At 47.3% G+C, this 22,149-nt stretch overlaps 1 protein-coding gene across 1 annotated transcript; it reads left to right on the forward strand.

Moving 5' to 3' along the window:
* Positions 1-1,572: 1,572 nt before the first annotated feature.
* LOC124966268 (vomeronasal type-1 receptor 1-like) lies at positions 1,573-9,755 on the forward strand. Its single transcript, XM_047527295.1, has 3 exons — positions 1,573-1,882; positions 6,797-6,910; positions 8,881-9,755. Exons 1-3 carry the CDS (start codon positions 1,573-1,575, stop codon positions 9,753-9,755), a joined length of 1,299 nt encoding a protein of 432 aa, XP_047383251.1.
* Positions 9,756-22,149: the final 12,394 nt, after the last annotated feature.

Raw genomic sequence — 22,149 nt, forward strand, 5'->3', positions numbered from 1 at the left:
TCAACTCTCTGGTTGTTTATGTTTCTCCATTTCTTATAATAATGATTCTACCCTTCCCTGTGTCATACTTGGCAGGGAAACTCTTGGTACCCAAATGGGGCCCAAGTTGCTGGGAGTATTCCCCCATGTGGCCTTCTTTGTGGTCTGGATGTCAAGGTTCCTCTAGAGCTGTCTTTGTAGGTGGAGCCAAAACTTTTACCTTTGCTCCTAGATTAGTATCTACTCTGATAGTTACTTTTCTGGATATAATTTTTCTTTTCAAAATCCTTTAATGGTAGATACAGCCAATTCTTTTGATTCCTGGTCATTTTGCAGAGAAAGAGTCTGCACAGACATTAGTGCTCTGTGTATGCTTCAAGGAGGTCAATTTATCAATGGGTTATATGATTATAACACCTCTACAGTGTTTGAAACAGGTGCTAATATTTCTAGATCCTCCTCCCTGATTACATTTAAGCCTACCCCTATATGTGTCACATCACCGTTCATCCTTATAGTCTCTAAAGCCTCCTCCATTAATCATACTTTAGAGTGCACTCCCTCTTCATGTTTTTTTAACTCAATGTTGGAATAGTACTAGTTTTCCTTTAATGATTGTTGCTTGAGATCCTAGGTACCTCCCAATGCCAGTTTTAGCCAATGTGGAAGACCTGCATGTGGAGTTGTCTCAACATAAGAGGGATTGTGGAATATCTCTACCCATGTCTGTGGCTGTCGCTGCATCGGCAACTGCAGTTACTGCTGCTGGGGGTGCCCTAGCTACAAGTATTCCCACGGAACAGGCATTGAACAACCTCACTGGTAGTGTGGCCATGGTTCTTCAAACACAGGAAACCATAAATCAACATCTTCATTCTGGTATAGTCATACTCAAACAACGTGTTGATCTTCTCCAAGAACAAGTGGATATTTTGATGGACCTTGCTGCATCAGGATGTCTTGGACATTATTCAGGACTATGTCTTACAGGGGTTCAATACCATAATTATAGCAGGACTGCCAATTTATCAAGACAACTTAGTGCTATGCTTAATGGATCTTGGAACTGTCAGTTTGATAATCTCACCAGATCACTACAAGCCCAAACAATCTTAGTAACTTCTACTAAAGTCAAGGTGCCCTCTGTTGCTGATGTAATTACGTTTTTTAATGATATTGTATATGGGGTCAAATATGGGCAGACATTATGGGGTTCTGTTTAATACTTCTGTTTTTCATTGTTTTAGCATTTCATTCCTTGTGTAAGATGCACGTAAGCCAACAAAGGGATAAGATCATTGTAAAAAATGCACTTGCCACCTTAGAAGCCGGAACTTCTTCTCAGGTTTTGCTGTCTCCAATGGATGACTGGTAGTCAAAGACGGGAAAGTCTCATGTGACTAACATATCAACTTAAGACAGGAGCCAAGACAATAATATCAAGCTTCTTGGTTACCCGATGACAGGTAAGAATGTCAGTGAGACATGTGGATGCCTAACACAGGCACAGTCGATCCAGATGTTGTGATAGGTATCAGGCATCCATTAAAGTTTTCTTCACCTTTTAAATCAAAAAGGGGGAGATGTAGAGACATGCTTATAGCTGGTTGTGGAAGAGAATGCAGTGCAGGAGGACACGCCTACCTTCTGGTTCTGGATGCCTCCTCCCCCGACTTACACATGCGCTCGGTCTCCTGGCTGCGCTTACGCCCCAACCCCAGCAACCTCGCGCATGATGTGTCTGATGTAGCACACCGGAATGAAAGGCACCTGGAGGCGCCACTCTACGTGTGCCGTTCTCGCCTTGCTTCCAGTCCTACCAGTGGCGTCTTGCTGTTTTCTCTCTTTCCACGGTGTCAGGCACAGCTGGTGTTGGCACCAAGGCATCTACTTGGGGAGAGATGTAAGCAAGGAAGCAAGCAAGGAAGCACCCCTGAGAAAAATAAAGAAGTTGTTCATTCCCAGTCTTCCTCCGATTCTTTCCTGCAGTCTCGTTGCTGCAGGCGGCAACAACATGGCAGAATGCTTCTCCCTGTGATGCACCTGGTAGAATTCTCCTGCCTGTGATCCTCTGCCAGAATTCTCCTACCTGTGTTGCACCTGGCAGAATGCTTCTCCCTGATCCAGCACATGGCAGAATGTTCCTCCCTGTGTCCACTCTGGTCAGAATGCTCCTCTCTCTGCCCATTCCTGGGCAAATGTTCCTTTATATGCCCACACCTGGCAGAAGGATTTCCTGTGCCCACACCTGGGAGAATGTTCCTCTTCCTCCCTATGCCTACACCTGGCAAAATGCTCCTTTCTGTGCCCGCATGTGGCAGAAGTCTCCCCCCTCTTCTACACCAGTCAGAATGCTCCTCCCTGTGCTGCACCTGGCAAAATGCTCCTCCCTGTTCCTGGACCTAGCACAAAGGCCTGTTCTGTGACCACACCTGGAAGAATGCTCCTCTCTCTACACCTGGACAGAATACTCCTCCATGTGCTGCACCTGACAGATGCTCCTCCTTGTACTGCACATTTCAAGATGCTCCTCCCTGTGAACTTAGATGGCAGAATGACACTCCCTTTTCTCCACCTGGCCAATTCTCCTCCCTATACCCACACAGGGTAGCGGTCTCCTCCCTGTGCTGCACCTGAGTGAATGCTCCTAACTGTTCTGCACCTGGAAACATGCTCCTCCCTGTGCTCACATCTGTCAGAATGCTCCTCCCTGTGCCCACACCTGCCAGAATGCACCTCCCTGTGCCCGAACATGACAGAATGCTCTTCCCTGTGCCTGAACATGGCTGAGTGCTCTTCCTTGTGCTACATGTCGCAGAATGATTCTCCCTCATCTGATAGTACCACAATGTTCCTCCATGTGCCCACGTATGGCAGAATACTACTGCCATGCAGCATCTGGCAAAATTCTCCCTGTTCTTACACCTGGCAGAAAGCTCTTCCCCGTGCGGGACCTGGTAGAATGCTCCTCCATGTTCCTGAACCTGGTAGAATGCTCCTGCCTGTGCCCACACCTGGCAGAATGCTTCCGTCTGTGCTGCACCTGGCAGAATGCTCCTCTGCCCCACTCCTGGCAGAATACTCTTCCCTGTGCTACACCTGGCAGAATGATCCTTCCAGTCCAGCACATTGCAAAATCCTCTTCCCTGTGCCCACACCTGGCAGAATGTACCTGCCTCTGTCCACACCTGGCAGAATGCTCTTCCATGTGCTGCACCTGGCAGAATGCTCCTCCCTATGCTGCACCTACATGAATGCTCCACCCTGTGTCCCCACATTGCAGAACGGTCCACCCTGGGACCACACCTGTCAGAATGCTTCTCCCTCTCCTGAATCAGGCAGAATTCTCCTCCCTGTGCTGTACCTATAGAATGCTCCTCCCTGTGCCTCACCTGGAAGAATACTCCTCCCTTTGCCCTCACCTGGAGAATGCTCCTCCTTGTGCTGCACAAGACAGGATTCTCCTTTATCTTCTGCAAATGTATGCACATTCCTCCCTGTGCTGCACCTGGCAGAATGCTCCTGCCTGTGTTGCACCAGTATGCATGCTTCTCTCTCTCCTGATACCTGGAGAATGGTGCTCCCTGTGATGCACCTGGTAGAATGTTCTTCCCTATACCTGCTCCTGGCAGAATGTTCCTCCCTGTTCCCCAACCTGGCAGAATGCTCCTCCTTGTGACCACACCTGACAGAATATTGCTGAACCTGGTAGAACAATCCTCTCTGCTCTGTACAAGGAAAATTGCTCCTTTCTATGCTGCACATGTCACTAAGCTTTTCCCTGTGCCCACACCTGCCTGAAAGCTCTTCCCTAAGCTCCGCACCTGGCAGAATGCTTCTCACTGTGCTGCAAATGGCAGAATGCTCCCTGTTCTGAACCTGACAGAATACTCCCCTGGGAGTCCGCACCTGGAAGGATGTTCCTCCCTGTGCTGCACCTGGCAGACTGCTCCACCCTCTGCTGCACATGGCCAAATTATCCTCCGTGTACCCTCACATGGCACAATGCTCCTCCGTGTGCCAGGACCTCACAGAATGCTCCTCCTTGTCCTGCACCTGGCATAATTCTTCTCCCAGTGACCACAACTGGCAGAGAGCTCCTCCCTGTGACTGCACATGGCCAAATGTTCCTCCATGTGCCCATAAGTGGGAGAATTCTCCTCCCTGTGCTGCACCTCGCAGAATGCTCCTCCCTTTGCTCTACATGACAGGATGACCCTGCCTGTGGCCACACCAGGCAGAATGCTGCTTTCAGTGCTGAACATGGTAGAAACATTCTCCCTGTGCTCCACATGGCAGAATACTACTCCACGTACCCTCACATTGCCGAATGCTCCTCCCTTTGCCACACCAGGAAGCATGCTCCATCCATTGCCCACACCTGGCAGAATGCTTCTCCCTGTGCCCACACCTTGCAGAATGGCCCTGCTGTGCTTCGACTGGGAGAATTTTCATCCCTGTATCTACACCTGGCACGATGTTTCTCCCTGTACCCACACCTTGCAGAAATCTCCTCACTGTGCTGCACCTGACAGAATGCTCATCCCTTTGCCCACACCTGGAAGAATTCTTCTCCTGTGTTGCACCTGGCAGAATGTTCCTCCTTTCACCCGCATCTTTTAGAATGCTCTTCCCTTTCCCTGCACCTGGCAGAATTCCCCTTTCTGTGCTGCACCTAGCTGCATGCTCCTCAATGTGCTGCAACTTGCAGAATTCTCCTCTGTACTCGAACTGGCAAAAGCTCCACACTGTGCTGCACCTGGATGCATGCTCCTCCCTATGCTGCATGTGGCAGAATTCTCCTCCCTGTGCCCTCATGTGCAAGAATGCTCCTCCCTGTCCTGCAAATGAGAATGCTCCTCCCTGGCCCACACCTGGCAGAATGCTCGTTCTTAAAACCAGAACTTGCAGAATGCCCCTTCTTCTGTCTTCACCTGACTGTGTGCATGTCCTGCTTGAACAAGATGTGTACCATTTGGTACCTTGCTTTTGTATCTTTGGTCTGTTTTCCTCAACAGGAATCACTTTCCATGGGAAACATTCTTGTTATGTCTCCTGAATCCCAGCTGCACAGAAGAGTGCCTCACCTGCTGGGAGAGGGAGGGGACCTTGAAGCACTCTTGGAGCAGTAAAAGGATTTGTCCTTGTGTCACTCTGCCCACTTGAACCACTCTGGTTTCTCTTTCCACTAAATTCACATGCTGTCCACTGTTCAATTTGGGCATCCTAGAAGTCCCCAGGGATTTGAGCAATCATACTTTGAAGCCCAAGTTTTCCACGAGGCTGAAATCCAGCCTGAGCTTTGTGCTCCATGTCCCCTCTCAGTAGGCAGGTCCCTGTGTGCTCTGATCAGCCTCCCCTGGGACCTCTGCTTATGCCAATGTGAAGCCTGTCCCACCTACTTCTGCCCTTGAGGGGCTTCTCATGGGGAAGGGTTTGCAGAGAAATGCACAGTGCTCAAAACATGTTCCCCAGATGACCTCCAGTCCCCATGCAGGTGCTGTCACTGCACCTGCAGGTGAAAGGACAGACACTTCCCAGCAAAGTGGTGAGGTCATGGAGTACCTGACCTATATCACCTTCCCTGCCCACACCTGCACAATGCTGCCTGGGAACACTGACAGACATCATCATTCAGCTAAGTGTCCATGCCTTCATATCACTCCCAGATTCTGAGAAGGAGTCTTCCCCAAATGCAGTATCAGACACAGAAGCATGGATCCAGAGGGGATTGGACATGAAACTATGACAGTGCTCTCTCCCTCTCCCTCTCCCTCTCCCTCTCCCCCTTCCTTCTACCATCCCTCTCGCCCTTCCTCTCCCTCTCTCTCTCCTCTCCCAATCTCACTCTCCACCTCACACACACATTCACAGCAGCTCTTTCAGGAAACACTTCATCTCTCCTTCTTGCTCTGACCTCCCTCTGAGATGTCCTCGCTGGTCCCTGACTAACACTCTCTGCTCATTCTGCAGCTTTGCTCTGCATACCCAGGTGACCTTAAGGAAGGTGAGTCCCCAGTGGACACTGGCATCCAGGTGAAGGTGTGGTTATGGGCATGGACTCTTGTTTTCCTTCCTTCTGAACCCAGGGAGAGGAGGCAGAGCCCAGGGAGATCATAATGCCAAATCTAAAACTACTCTCTGCAGTAGAGGAACAACAAACAGTTGGTTAGAGAAAAGTTAAAACAGTTGTTTCCTGTGTCGAGGATGAAAAGGCGATTGGGTAAATGTGTGTGAACTGTGATGGGGACAGAGGAAGGGATGGCCAGCCAGGGACCCTGAGTGCCTGAGTCTGACTGTAATGCCACTTGGTACCCCAGCCTGTAGACAGATTGGGAAGTGCTGTGCTGCTTTTTCATCACAGATTGAATCTGTTATTCTGAATAACCCCACACACATTTTTTTATGAAACAGGAAAGAACACGCATTCTCACCATGGATGCTTTGAATGGGCAGGTGGGTGCCCTTCCCTGAGAACTCAAGGCATCTATTTTGATCCCGTGTATCCACACATCCCTAGCATTGTTGGAAACTTTGAACTTTCCTTGCCCTGTGCATTTTAGCACCTGTTTATCAGTCAGAATTTGAAAACACACCACAGCCCCACGGGCCCAGGTTCCTGTTAGGGACCTGACTTCATGCCAGCCTGAAGACTCCTGCTGCAGCCTGACCCCCTGCTCCCTCGGATGCACTGCAGGCCTGGTCTCTCAGCCATCCCTATGCTCTCCCTTCTGCTGTGCTTACTCTGCCTCACAGTTTCAGCCCTATCATGGGGCTGTAGTTCACTGACGAGTTTAAACTGCCTTCTGTGTTGCAGATGCTGAAATGCGATCAGTTGTGACACTCTGCACAAACCCGAAGCCCACGGTTGACTTGAGTGTATTTTCCGACTGCACCTCCCACCCCAGCGTTCCCAAGGCCAGCGTCTCTGGTGAGGCTCCTTCCAGACACCTTTTCCTCCATCTGGAACCTGCAGAAAGGTGTCTCCTGACTAACCCCTGCCTGACCAAGTAAGCAACATAATTTATTCCCCGCTGCCCTTTTGAAAGCAACCAGCTGCCCTTCGGGGAGCTGCTGTTCAGGGAATAGGGCCAGACACAAGTTGGGTCTCCTCTGCCCACCTCCAACTTCCATTCTACACTGAGCAGCCCTTACCCAAGACTCCAATGCATTTGTTCAGTGTTCACACGTGAGTATGAAGGGAAAAATGTTTTCTCAAATATTGTATATTAAATATTCATTAAAACATACCATTACGCTTAAACATCTACCAAGATAAAAATGGATAAAGCAAGCGTGTTGGATTAGTGGGTTACAATGTCTAGATGTCTCAGTGAAGAGAAATAGGAAATGCAGATGTGTTCAAAACTTATGCACTGCCTGCTTTAACTCCTGCAATGTTTTATGGTTTTGAGTTACTTAAATTTGTATTCACATATTCTTGAATTATACTGAAAGGGTTGGTTGTCAGTTCTGTAAATATACTTTTATATATTTCAAATGAATAATGACAACACATTTGTAAACATGATTGTGGACCACAGTCTAACCCTCCTCTTCCAGGGGTGTAATTTTCATATATGTTTCTGTGTTTTATTTATCTGAAGCCTGGCATGGTGGTACCAGCCCATAATCCTGGCTTTTTGAGAAACTGAGGCAGGAGGATCACAAGTTTGAGGCCAACCTGGGAAACTTACCCAGACACTGTCTCCAGTAAAATATTAAATTGGTGATGGATGGGTTCCTGTTGTCCCCATGGACCCTGCTGTCCCCAGAAAAAGGAAAAAAGTTACTATTTGCACTATTTCAGGTAAGTACAAATAGAACAATATAGTGATAATGAAGTGATTTCTTCATTTAACTTTGAAAATTTTTGATTTTGATATGGTTGTATATACTATTTTTAAAGAATCATGGGAAAATACGTTTGTACTATTAAAAACAGATCAGATCATGTTAAAAAACCAACCTTTCTACCCTTCCACCATGCCCAGTCTCTGGCCCATTATGTCTGTCCTTAAATATTTTACAAAATATATCCTGCACATGTCTGGGTCTTGTCTCTACCTATGGAATATATGATTGAGAACAACCCACTAAAGCCCACAAGGCTCTGCCTACTCTCCCTGTACACACACCTGCTGGGCACCCTCCACCCTGAGGGCACCAATGTCCCTGCACAGGACTCTCCATACTCTCCCTGCAGAGACACCTGCTGGACACCCTCCACCCTGAAGGCACCCATGTCCCTGCACAGGCCTCCCCTCCTCTCTTTGCAGAGACACCTGCTGGGTACCCTCCACAATGAAGGCACCCATGTCCCTGCACAGGCCTCCCCCCCTCTCCCTGCAGAGACACCTGCTGGACACCCTCCACCCTGAAGGCACACATGTCCCTTCACAGGCCTCCCCTGCTCTCCCTGCAGAGACACCTGCTGGGCACCCTCCACACTGAAGGCACCCATGACCCTGTGCAGGGCTCTCCATACTCTCCCTGCAGAGACACCTGCTGGGCACCCTCCACGATGAAGGCACCCATGTCCCTTCACAGTCCTCCCCCTCCTCTCCCTGCAGAGACACCTGCTGGGCACCCTCCACCCTGAGGAGGGACCCATGTCAATGCAAAGTGCTCTCCATCACTCTCACCTTCACCTGGGAGTTGGAGACTGAGGTTTGTGAAGCTCAGGTTTTTATTATGTTTTGTTTGAGCAGGTGGGCAGAAAGTCATCGTCTCTTTCATGTGAGAGTATTTAGTTTAGGTAAGTATTACGTTGTGGCTTGTCCTGATGGCGACACATTTACTCTCATTTGTTTATCTCCTGACTTTAGGTTCTACCCACACTCCAGTTGCTGATGTGATCCGCTCAGCATGGATATGGGGTTTATTTTTTCACTCACACAGGAGTAGGATTCCTGGGAAATTTCTCCCTCCTTTGCCTCTATAACTTCACCTTGATCACCGGACGTCACTTCAGACCCAGAGATTTGATTCTCAATCGGCTGGTGCTGGTCAATTCCATTGTTCTTCTCTCTAAAGGAGTACCTCAGACTCTGGCAAGTTTGGGATGGAAACATTTCCTGGATGATAGGAGATGTAAGCTTGTCTTCTATTGTTACAGAGTGAGCACTGGTGTGTCCTTCAGCACCTTATGCCTGTTCAATGGCTTCCAGGCCATTAAGCTCAACCCTGGAATCTCTAGGTGGATCTTGCTCCAGATCAGATCCCTACAGTGCATAGGCTCCTGCTGTCTCCTCTGTTGGACCCTGCATCTCCTCATAAATTCATTTCTGCCTTTATTAGTGAATGTCCCATGGAATAAGGAAAATCTCAGTGCAGATGGGAGTCATGGCTACTGTTCCTGGTCAATAGGAGGAAGTCACAGCACCTTACATTCAATCTTATACTTTTCCCCTGATTTGATGAATCTGGTCCTCATGGCTTGGGCCAGTGGCTCCATGGTCTTTCTCCTGCACAGGCACAAGCAGCGAGTCCAGCACATGCACAGCCATGTCTGCAGCCCCAGACCTTCCCATGAGGCCAGGGCCACACACACCATCCTGATCCTGACGAGCTCCTTTGTTTCCTTTTACTCCGTCTACACTGTACTGACCATGTGGATGACCCTAGCTGCAAACAGAGGCCAGTGGGTCATGAGCAGCTCCGTGCTGGTGGCCTCATGTTTCTCAGCACTCAGCCCCTTTGTGCTCCTCATCAATGACACCCGGGTCTCTCAGTTCCTCTCTCACTGCCGAGTGAGGACAAATTGTGTCTCCTAATCCACTCACCTGGCAAGGGGTCTGTTCTCCTTGAGGTACTTGAATGTTCATGTCAGAATCTGCTCATATTGAAGAGCCCTCAGTTCAGACTGACTGACCCTATGGGCACAGATGTGGCAATATCTCCTCTAGCCTTAGCCCTCGGCCAGACTAAGCACAGACATCATGCACATAATAAACAGGGATCTGACCCTGTTTCCAATTGGGGAAGTTTGAGATATTTTAAAATGTGTATTAGAAGAAATTGTTGAGATTACAGATAAAGAAATTCTTTCTTTAAAGTCCTATGAAAACTCACTGAAGACTTTTGCCATTTTGAGGCTAGTGATTCAGTATCATTTCTTTTTGAATTAATTATTTTTCCTTGGCAAATAATTATGTATATTTCAGAGATACAATTTGATGTTCTGATCTCTGTACACTTTATATAAAGAGTCAATCACCTACATGCCCAACATCTCAATAGCATCATTCATTTCTTGTGAGGATGTTAAAAATCTTTTGTTTCAAAAATCTTGAAATACACATTCCATTTTTATTAACTATGGTGATAAATAGTTTTCCAAAGAAGTTTTGAGCCAACATTTTTGGCAGAGGGAAATGAACTGCATGATTGGTGTGAGGAAGTCAAGTGCAGCTCACTGTGTGGGCTGATTCTCATGGGATTGGAATGCAGACAGATGTAGTGAGCAGGGAGTAGGGCCAGTGAAGGTTCTGGGCCTTCACCTAGGATAGCTGAGAAAATCTGAGTGGCTGTTTAATTGACAGACAGTGCAGGTATCCAATCAGGGTGATGGAAATCCCAGACCTCCTCACTGAGCAGTGCTCACTATGCTGTGTGTGTTGGGGAGGTCTGCAATCCTGGCATCCTGACCAGTCGCCAGAGTGCCAGGTTCAAGCCAGACTGGGAAACTCAGTCAGACCCTGTATCCAAATGAAAATTTAAAGAGCTGGGGGAGCAGCTCAGTGGTAGAGCCCTCTTGTCATATATATATAATTTAAATAGTTTCACTTGTTTCAATTGTTTCTGCTAATAACACTGAAATTCTTCAAGGCTGGTTTTATTCAAGTGCATCGTGTGTTACTTAGTCCTTAAAAGCATGATCAGTTTCTAATACATAACATCGAGTCTCTAAACTCTTACAAAATGTCTCTTGCCTATTTTCACCCACATGAGAATACTCATGCACAAAATTACATAGAATAAAAGCTGCTGTTTAAAGGTCTATATGAAGAAGAGCACTCTCCTCTCTCTTAAAAATATAAAGAAAATAAAAGAAAAAGATCCCATATTTAATATTTTATACCTTTAAATTTATGAACAAACATCTGTAAATATAGTTATTGAAGTGCCAAGAGTTTTTATTTAGTTAATATCAGAATTATGAACTTTTGTATCTTACAACATCATAACACCTATTTTTATACATCATTAGTTTTTTATATAAAAACACATATTCTATGACTATTTCTTGTTTACTCTAAAGTAACAGTGTACAAGGGAAATTGTCATTCTTGTTACCCTATTTTACCAGATTTGAACTCGGAATAGTTTATTGCTTTGCATCTCACATTTCTGAAGTGCAGACAAGGATCTGCATTGAACAAGGACACACCAGCAAACCTCGCCTGAGACTCCCCAACACAGGGCACAGGACCTCCCTTCCATGCTGCTCCCTTGCTGGTATCACTTCCCAGTGTAAACAGAAAGCACCTGTGAAACAGTTCTGACATCCCAGGTCTGACCAGGGAAACTAAGGGAAAGCCCATTCCTAAGACTCCACACCTATCACGGGTATCTAAAAACCTGGAAGGAGCTTTGGCCATGCACAATCAGCACTATGGGAAAGTCCAGTGTCTTCCATCACCCCTCACTCTGTCTAAGCCCCTCTGCACCAAGCTCACCCAGCCGGGGCTCAGGAGTGTCTGGGGAACACTCTGGTCTGTCCACTGCACCCTGCAGCATGTATGGCCAGTACCCTGCTTTCCTGCTTCTCCACACCTGGTGTCCCTCTCCTGGAACAATGGGACATTGCCCTGTCACCCAGTAGCCACAACACTGAGTGTTCATCTGAGGGGAGACTCCTATTGCCTGGTCTGTTTGTGTTGCTCATTTCCTTTCTAATTCAGCATTCCTGAACACTGTGTTGATCCTTCAGAAGGGATTCTGTCTGCACGTACAACAAAACCCTTTTCCACCTTCAGTTCAGTGCATACATCTTGAAAAGCATTTTAAAAATTGCTTCAGGAATCCCACAACCCCCAGGACACTGTTACTTCCTCTGGGTGCGTTTATGTCCTCCCTGGAAATTTTCAGGCTTCATGCCCTTCCTTACACATGTGCCACTACCAACATGGGGTCAGTGAGCCTGGTAGCCCCATTCGGTCCTCAGCACTTGATTTTCCCATTCCTGCAATATTTTGTTGGCACTCCAAGGGGAGCATTGCAGCCTTGCTGTAGTCCCTGACCTCCTGAACCTTCCACACCCCTCCATATCTGATGCACCATGTGGTCAGAGTGGGAAGGGGATGCCAGGCCACACCCTTTAGTGGGGATTCCTCAGGAGAGGCAGAGTAAGGGTTGGAATCTGCTGGTGTGGTTTCCTGGTCTCTGGGGTTGGAGGCTGTCTCTGGTTATCTGACAGTGTGCTGAGTCAGAGCAGAACCATATTGGATGTACGGAGGCAGGACATGGATCCCCAGTTGGAATCTGATAGGGAGCTCCTTGGGTGTTCACCTGCAGGAGACGAGGAAATCATCAACTGTGGTTGTTCCCCATGGTTAATTGTCAACAACAGCAGACTCTAAAAACAGCACACAGGAAACTACTTGTGTCATGGTTATTTGGCATCATATGGGGGAATTTTTGAGGTGATGACTGTGGAGATTTTAAAGAGCAGGACAAAATTTCCCAACAGCAGAGAGAATAATTTGCTTCTCAGGGCCAGGGAGAAACACAAAAGAAATAGACGGAGTCCTTGGTATCCATCCTTCAAATAACTTTTGAAATCATAGAGCATTAGCCAGGAAAATAGAGGTGAAAAGTGGGGACCTGCAACAGTGGAGCATGGCCGAACTACAAAGTTCTAAAGTATGGGTTGAGGTGGCCATGCTGTGATCCCAGCCACTCAGGAGGCTGAGCAGGTCCAATTTCAAGATATGCCTGACACCTTACCATTTAGAATCTGCCTCAAAACTAAAAAATAAATGTGCCAGGGATGCTAGGGATGTAGCTCATTGGTAGAACATCCCTGAGCTCAATCTCCTGTACAAAAAAAAAATAAGAAGATGGAGAAAAAGAAGAAAGAAAGAGTCTGTAGACAGTTAATATCTACAGATCGAAATAGAAGAGTTGATGAGTTGACCAATGATGGAGACAGAAGTGTGATTTTGCAGTGATTGCTGGTTTCTTGGGTCAAGGCACAGGTCCACACATGTGTTTTGGAGGTGCACAAACTGATGATTGTGTCCAGACTCCACAATGATTCACGGTATTTGTGTGTAACCAAGAGGATGCAGAGGTCCTGGTGAGAGATGCAAGTGAACAGTTTTTGATGGACACCTGAAAACCACCAGGGAGTGAGTGGTCACTCCCTGGGGACTGAGAGGCTGGCACCATGAGCAGGCATTTCTGGAAGCACAGAGTTGTACCTCTAATGCACTTGCCTTCATCCTGGGAGAGTGGGAGTAAGCCTCGGCAGGGAGCCCATCAGGATCTTGGGATAAACAGATGAGACCTAAAACCAATATCTCCTCAGTCTCAAAGGAAGAATGTCAGAGCCTCATTCAGTACATCAGGAACACAGAGGGGTATGGTGGGTTTTACCTGAAGTAGGGTCATCTGCTGTGGGAAAATCCTGCACTGGGGAGCTCTCCTCTGGGTACTGGACTTGGAACATATCTCCAATGTGGACATACATCCACGTGGTGGGCCTGGGACACTGGGTATTTGGGTCTCAGGACTCACCTGGAAGATGGCTTATCCAGAGGTTTGGACCTCTATTAGAAGCCAATAAAAACTCCCCAGTCAACATGACAGGACTACTGGGCCCAGAACGTGTGCAGCTGAACTTGACCTGTGTGGTATTTTTAACTTTCATCTGGAAGTTTAGGCTCAAACCAGTCATGTGTCAGATGAGTAGATATTTGGTCCATAGGATGTCCACCTTAGTTGATTAAAGGACTCCAGAGTTCCTCCCTCTCCAGCCCTTAGGAGGTGGGGGCATGATAGAAAATGTATTAAGTTGAAAGCTGTAGAAAGAAGAGACTCATTTGGAGAGGCATTATCAGGTCAGATATTTGGAAACGAGGTATTGGGGATTGAAACCAGGGCATCATACCACTATGCCACGTTCCCTGTACTTTTATATTTTTTACTTTAGAGAGCATTTTGCTGAGTTGCTGAGGCTGGTTTTGAATACAGCAGTCCTCCTGCCTGAGGCTCCCAAGCCAATGGGGCTACAGGTGTGGACCCCCACTCCTGGGTCAGGTTGGAATTTTGAAAGGACTTGTTTGAGGAGACCATGATATACGTTGGATGAACAGGCTGTTTGGGACCTTTTGGAAAGTTGAGATGTGTGCTCAATTATCAGAATTTTTTTCCACAACTGCCAAGGATGAGAGTCCTGGGGAGTTCTGGTCGTGTAGTCTCTGCAGATGTACACACTTGTGTTTCCATGGGTATTTTTGTGTATATGAGGAAGAGACTCCCACAGTCCTTTTTCTTACTGGGGGTATTTTAGATGATGTCCCATCAGTTTATAATAAAGAATATGGGTCTACTTTTTGACTGGATGCATTCAAAACTAGAATACCTGCCTGGAATTGGGCAAGTCTGTTGTTGCTTGGGTCCCTTTTGACTAGTGAACTGCTATCTGGGGGTGGGAAGTAGCAATCTTCTACCAAGCTCTGTCACGTATGAGGTTAGCAACCCCAAATTCTCATTGCTCTTCACCCAGCTAATCTCAGGGAACTTCAAAGCTAGAGAAGGTGTCCTGAGACAGGTTTAACCTCCCACAAACCAGGGCAATGGGCAAGAAACTGAGACCAGGGTAGGCCAGCCATTCCAGAGGTGTGGGTCTAAGGTGCTGCCGGTGATGCTGCACTTGTGGGCATCTTGCCTTGACTTACAGCCCTGCAGGCACCTTGGATTCAGTGTCACAGGCTCAGGATTCATGGGACACTCTCTTCTCCAGAGTCCAGTGTTGTGGCCAGGGATTGCTATTGCCATGGTGTGTAGCATGAGGCCAACTACGGAAGATGTTTTCCTCAACAGTGGCCATCACCAGTGGCCAGAGCCTCAAGGAGGAGGAAGGGGATGCTGTCAGTGTCTACAGAGAAGAAGGCTCAGGGGTCACTGACACGTGCCTGTTGAACGTGGTTAAGGCAGATTTTAGAGAAACATTGGAGGGAGCCCTGTGAAGCTAGGTTGCTTTGTAGGTACTGACATCATTGAAATCATATCTAAACACTTAATGAGGAGTATGTTGCCACCAGAACCCAAAAGAAAAGGGAAGATGCTGTACCTGTGTGCCTTGAGGAGCATGTGGACACACCTCCTTGGAGGATGGCAATGTGTCACTCTTCATGTTCCTCGGTGGAGTCTTAAGGGAGTTGGGCTGCAGGACAGAAACTGTCCAAACAAACCCTGGACAGAGCCCGGGGATCACAGAGCTGGAACACACCTACTGGTGTCGATTGGCTATATCAGTGACCAGGATCAATCCTGAGCTAAGGAAAGCAGTCATCACTGTTCTCTTTAGGAAGAAGCAGGGCTCCATGGCGCTCCTGCACCTGTCCTGCCTTTTTCTCCCTGTTTTTCTGGCCTTGAAACCACCTGAAGTAACAGTCTTTCTCTGTTCTTTGGACTTGGTCACCTGCATTCATGGTTTCCAGTGTCTGCCTATGAGAGGGAGGAGACCAGGTGCATCTGGCCAGTAGTTTGTCCCTGGGATGCTAGTGTGGAGAAGCTCCATGGAACAGCACATTTTCTCTTCTAGATATTTTTAGAAGATTTATATCTTTACGGAGGCAGGGTTCTGAGACTTCCCCCACCCTGGTCTTTTCAGATAAGCTCCTTGTTGCTCAGATGTCCTCTGCCCCTGGCATGACCTTCTTTCCTAGGACTTCTCAACCATCCTGTTGTTTTTAATTGGCTTACAATTAAAAACATTTATTGTCTTGAATTAGGGATTAGTTTAAGAATACACAAGTGGAGGGTCTGTGGCTGTAGCTCAGTGGCAGAGTGCTTACCTAGCATGTGTGTGTCACTGGGTTTAATTCTCAGCACCACATAAAAATGAACAACTAAAAAACATATTTTAAAAAAAGAATAAAGATGTGGAAAGCTTCATCCAGAATCTCTTCCCAGCCATAGCTCTGCATCCTCTTCTGCACAGGTTATGTCTTGACCAGAAAGTAGAGAACTGGATGGCCTCACTCTTCATTTCCAATGGAGGCCTGCATTCTCTCTCCCTCCCTTCTTCCCATTTCTGCCATATTTTATGGGCCTGTGCTCGACTGAGCTCTGAGATCTCAACATTGCCCTGGGACATACACCTAGCACACATCTCACTGTCTGCCTCTGTAGCTTTTTCACCTACATGTTCAGCTGCTAAGCAGGGTCCTGGGAGTATGCCCTGCCTTCTGTAATGCTACTTCTTAGAGAGTCCCTGCTTGACCAAACAGGCCAAGCTCGCCACCCCCCTCTATATTGCATTTTTCCTTGTAAAATTCAATTTTAGTGGAGAAAAAAGCCTGTGAAGTTCATAAGATGCCCTTCTGAAATATGTGATCATACTTAATATCTGAAGGGATCCCTTCTCCCCCAACACATCCAAGAATTGTCTGATCAACCTGCGGCATTGTCCATAAAGAGAAGAGTGCAACAGCTCTGCTTCCTGGTGTCATGTCCTGAGCTGCTTCTCTCTGCCACACCCTTCCACCATGATGCCCTGCCTCACTTGGGCCCAGAACTTTGGAGTCAACTGACCATGGACAGAATCTCTGACTCCTAAGAGAGTCTTCCAGGAGCCCCACAGTGGAGTGAGCGTGGGCAAATACAGACCAGTGAGTGCCTGCCAGAGCACACAGGAGACCCAAACACGTCTGTGCATGAACACAAGGAGAAATGCCCTCAGGAAGTCATATGGAAACTATTTCTGTAGGGAGGCAGAAGGGAGGAGCTGGGGCACAGGCTTCATGGATCAAAGGCAGATGACCAGAAGAGCAAGGACTGTAAAAATGAGTCAAAATGGAAGTAACACATCTCAAGGGTTCTGGGGCCTATGATCCTGGCAGTTCATTAGCAGGTGGTTTCCTCTGAATTTCAGGGAAGAGCAGATGCAGGAGGGTCTCTCCAGGCACTGAGTTGGGGTTGAAAAGCCAGTGTTGCACCTGCCTTGGATGCACAAATTCTCCCATTTACCAATGAAGTGTTTAACTGGCAGTGGTAGCCAAAGTACTTTAACTGCGGTTGTGGTTTGATTTCATCTGTTTGATGACTTGATGGAGTTGGCCAACTTTGCCTTGGAGTACTGAGGATCTCATGCAGGATCCACCTTAGGAGGTATTTCTCACTTCCAGCATGGCCACACACTGCACCGTGATGATCTGGCTAACCACAGACCACAGAGGACAGTGGTCTACAAGCTATGTCACCTACTGACACCACAGGCCTTATGACCAAATTGCCTGAGGGCACAGGAGTTGGACCGATTCGTTGTCACGCAAGGTGTGACTGCACATTAAATGAAATCCAGATCATGCCACTGAGGATCTCTAAGGTCAGTCATCGAATAAATTTGCTTATTTTTTTTCTGTAACTGGGAAGGGATGGGGACAGTCCAGTTGACAGCAGAGAACAAGCCTGCTCATTCTAGTACAAGTTCATTTAGAACTCATCAAATTGGATCAGAGGCATGAGGTCACACGGGTGGTGTGTCAAACACTGTCAGAGTGAGCCAGGAGCTCTTCAAACCTGCCACCTCCTGACCTGAATCATGCAGTAGGGGCACCAAGTTGGTGGCATGTGGTGGCACATGCTGACCTGCACCTCAATCCAGCACCTGGTGAGCCTGTCAGGCCAGCTACAGGCTCCTGACCCTGTCCCAGGATCAGCTCCACAGGAGCTCGCTGCCTGCTCTGTGCTGGAGAGGAGCAGAGCACCTGCCTTCAGCTGGAGGTCACAGGCTCAAACCCACACCACACACGGTCGCCTGACTGCCCTTCCAGTGGTGGACAAGTCCGCTGACCTCATCTGACCCCTGCAGTGCTGCTCGTGCCTCTGAACCAACTCCCATCTTTGCTTACAGTTCTGGATTTTGAAAGCCTGCAGTTTGTGGACCCATCCCAGGCCTCCGGTAACCCCCACGTCCCTGTGTGCACATGTGTGTTCATAGTCCTCTGCTCGCCTTCTGTGAGAGCCTTTCTAAACATCCCCCACATCCCTGGGCCTTGGCTTCTGCACCTGTCTTCTTACATCTGCTGGCAGCCTTTGCTCTTTGATTTTTACAGAGCTTAGGACTGCACTCCATTCCTCTGTTGTCACAGATGAGCTCTGTCCTCGTGCAGAGTGCCACTGCAGTTACGGTTGAAGTGACAGTCACTTCCAGCAAGGGGGAGAGGACACAGAAACCATGCTTTATCCTGAGGCTCGCTTGCTGGGCAGACTCTGCTGGCCAGCCTCTGCCTGCTGTCCTGCCAGCAAGTGCCCACTGGGTGAGCTGCTCTGCTTTCAAGTTAGTGACCTTCTCACCAGTGATTTGCACCCAGAAAATCCAGAAGGAACTCTTCTCTGCAAAGCATTTCTATTTTGGGGGCTGGAGCAGCACATACTGCTCAGTGGCTGGAGAACCCCTGTCCCCTCCTGCCACTCAGCATCTCCCTCTGTCCTCCAGGTTGCCCTCTGTGTAATCTACCCCTCCTCCCTGACTCCTGCTGAACCAAACACCAGTCACCTCACCAGATTAAAGCCATAGCTCATAAATACACCAGTGAAACTTCACATCAAGTGCAAACCATGAATGGAATCCTGATTAGAGCAAGTCATACTCCATGTATGAATTAGCCCAAGTAAAAGCTACTATCATGTAGGTCTGAAAGAACAAAGGCATCAGTATTCAGTTAAGATATTGATAAAATATTCACAATGTTTAATTTTAATTTTATTTCAATGGCAGAATTGATCCTAAAAGAGGAATTATTTTCTATTTCATTGGTACTAGGGACTGAACTGTGGGGTACTCTCCCACTGAGCTCCCTCCCTACACATTTTTATTTTTTAATTTGAGACAGGGTCTCACTAAGTTGCAGAGTCTCGATTCTAACTGGTAATCCTTCCTCAGCCTACAGAGTGAGGATCTCAGATGGGCACCACTACTCCCAGCTCCCAGTCTGTTTCTAGGACGCTAGTGCTAGTTTTGTTCCGTGAATCTGTATTGTGACATCGGGTATTGTGGTGCCTCCATCATTGCTCTTTTAGTTCTAGAGTGTTTTAGCTATTTGAGTCATTATGCTTCATTTGACTGTTAGGATTTTCTTTTCAGTTCGCTGAAGAATTTCCTTGGTATTTTGATAGAGATTACATTGAATCCATGTACTGTTTTGGGCGCACAATCATTTTAACAGTATTGATTGTGCGTATGACCATGCATGGTCTTTCTGTCCTCTACTAAAGAAGGGCAGAAACTTTTAGTCACCTCTTCCTCCAACACAGGATAATATACTCAACACATAAAGAAATAAAAACACATCACCAATGAAATTTAAATCAACCAATGGGTAAACAACCTGAAAGCATTTCACAAAAGACATATCAAAGGCAATAATCACATGAGAAATATTCAATATATTTAGCCAACAGGAAAATGGAAATTAAAACTATATTGAGATTCCATCCCACCCCAGTTGGAATGGCAGCTATCAGGATTACAGAGAACAATAATTTCTGGTGAGATGAGGAGTTTGTGGAAATGTAAATGAATGCACCCATACTGAAATCAGTGTGGAGGTTCCTCAAATACTAAGCAGAACTACCATATGATCAGCTAAGCACTGCTGGGCATGTACCCGAAGGACTAGAGTCAGCATGCCATGGAGACACGGGCACACCTGTGCCCAGTGTGTCACAATTCACAGTAGCCGTGTCATGAACTCAGTCCAAGGTCCCATCAGCACATGAGTGGATTAAGAAATTTTGGAACAAATACACAATGGAGTATTATTCTGTCATAAATAATAACAAAATCAAGTTATTTTCAGCACGATTGTGGAATTGAAGATCATCACATTAAGTAAAACAAGTGAAACTCACAAGGACATGCTTCCCACATTTTCCCTCATGGGGAGTCTAGAGAGGGGGAAAGGTAACATGAACATAACAGAGAGAATATTAGAGAAAAGGCCGGGTATCCGAGTCTGGGAAGGGAAATGTCATGAAGGGTAATGGGGGTGTATATGGTCCGCATATGCACCAGTGTGTGGCATGAAACCCATTATTCACTGTGATTAAAGTGTATTAATTAGAAACAAACGTGTGCTTTTCATCACAGACATTTAAAAACTGCCACTAGTCAGCAAAAGGCACAGTAAGTTCCAAACTCTCATCCTAGGGTCATTTTCTAACCCAGTATTTTTGTGGATAGCTGAGGACCAGGAGGGCAGCAGACCCAGGTGCAAACTCCTGACCGTGGGAAAGGAGGGGACATGAGACTGACTCAGCAAGGAAGGAGAGCAGGACTCTTGCACAGATCCAGGTGCTCCACCCGGGTCATGTCTCTTGGAAACCAGTGCCTGGGCACCATGGAGTGGCACAGCATGGTGGCCAATGGCCTGAACACCTTTGTTCATCCAAGGGAGTCTGGGATGTGCCAGGTCACCTGCTAGGCAGGCTAGGTGGCAGTGGTGACCAGGTGGTCAGTAGGGCAAGAAGGCCCCAGCGCTAGGGCAGTTAGTGCTGCTTCTCGTAAGTGGTGACCACATGATTCCTCGGCTGGGTGGCCTTGAGAAGAACTGGTTCTGGTCTCTCTGTGTGTCTGGGGGAACCCAGGGTGACAGTGCCAATCCTGGGCTCGCATTCTTCTTCCCTGCAGAGCCAATCTTTTTCCTGGCACAGATATCCAAATTCAATGCATCTGCTCGGGTCAATCTCCAAGGTTCTGCTGCTTTAGGCCTTTGAGTCTCTCACCTGAGCTACCTGATCTCTATCCTGTGACCGTCAGGATTGTGTTTGCATTTCTGTGCATCCTTAGTGACCTTCCTGCTCCCTTCTGATCTTAGTAACTCGAGTTTTGTTTTTCCTTTGATGAGTTTAGAGTTTTGTCCATTTTCTGGATCCTTCCAAACATCTGACATTCCCTCCTGCTGACAATCTATGTTGATTTTCCTTCCACATTTCCTGTGTCTTTTCTCTTTACTTCTAATTCAGCCTCAGGTTCAGCCAGCTCTTCTTTTTCTAGCTCCCTAAGGTGGACTGACAGCAGGTTAACTTGACTTCTGTACTCATTTTTACTTGGGCTGCTGCAGATTCAAACATCCTTCTGATCACTACCTTCATGTTGCCCCCACACTTGAATGTTTTGCATTTCTGTCTTTGTCTCAAAAGACAATCATCTCACGCTGCTGCCAACTATTGCATCCTAATTGGAAAAACACTCATGAGAGCAGCTGAGAGTGTCACAGCTCTGAGCCTGCCAAGGACCATCAGAAGCTGTGTGGGTTCTGTGACACCAGAGTGCCCTGTCCTTTCCAGGAATATGGCTGCAGGATAACTGGTAACTGCAGGGCTACCATCTGCATGTGAAATTGAGGGCATCACAAAAAGCACATTGTGCAGAGGACTGACAGATGCTAATCAAGGACTTATTATAAATCAGGAACTGAGGTGGGGAAGCATTTACTCAGGGTGTACAGTGTAAATGTGCAGGTTTTAGGGAAGTTTGAGAGAGATGCAGAGGTTTGAATGTGAGGATGAATCCCTGGACATGCCTGTGCTGGAAAATCAGCCACATTGGAAGTCATTTGTCTTTAAATTCTGCTTCCTTTTCTTTCTGAGAGAACTGAAGCAGGCCCTACTTACAGAAAGAGAGATTTAGATAGATGTCATGGTGTGGACATGCACAGCAGGTCACTGGAAGTCTTCCAGGCCAGGGAGGGTATGGAGCAAGGTGGGTAGGAATCACCACACTCTCTCTAGCTCTGGTTCAGCAGGGACTCACCAGGTCCCTTCTCATCTGCCCAGCTGTCAGGTTGAGGCTCAGACCCTGGGAAACAGATTTGGGTTCCTGGCAGTTGGAGGAAGATGTGAGGACCAGTCAGGAGAGAAGACATGTTTTATTTGGAGGCAACAACTTCCCCAGTCACAACCCAGCCCAGCCCCAGAACCAACTTCAATCCC

This window comes from Sciurus carolinensis, chromosome 16, assembly GCF_902686445.1.
Source record: "Sciurus carolinensis chromosome 16, mSciCar1.2, whole genome shotgun sequence".
Lineage (NCBI taxonomy): Eukaryota > Metazoa > Chordata > Mammalia > Rodentia > Sciuridae > Sciurus > Sciurus carolinensis.

What these genes read in the sequence shown, in the direction of transcription:
- LOC124966268 (XM_047527295.1), top strand. Translation starts at nt 1,573, where the DNA reads ATGCTTATAGCTGGTTGTGGAAGAGAATGCAGTGCAGGAGGACACGCC. An exon ending in GCATCTACTTGGGGAGAGAT is followed by an intron (nt 1,883 to 6,796) that starts GTAAGCAAGGAA and finishes TCTGTGTTGCAG; the next exon opens with ATGCTGAAATGCGATCAGTT. An exon ending in TCCCAAGGCCAGCGTCTCTG is followed by an intron (nt 6,911 to 8,880) that starts GTGAGGCTCCTT and finishes TCACTCACACAG; the next exon opens with GAGTAGGATTCCTGGGAAAT.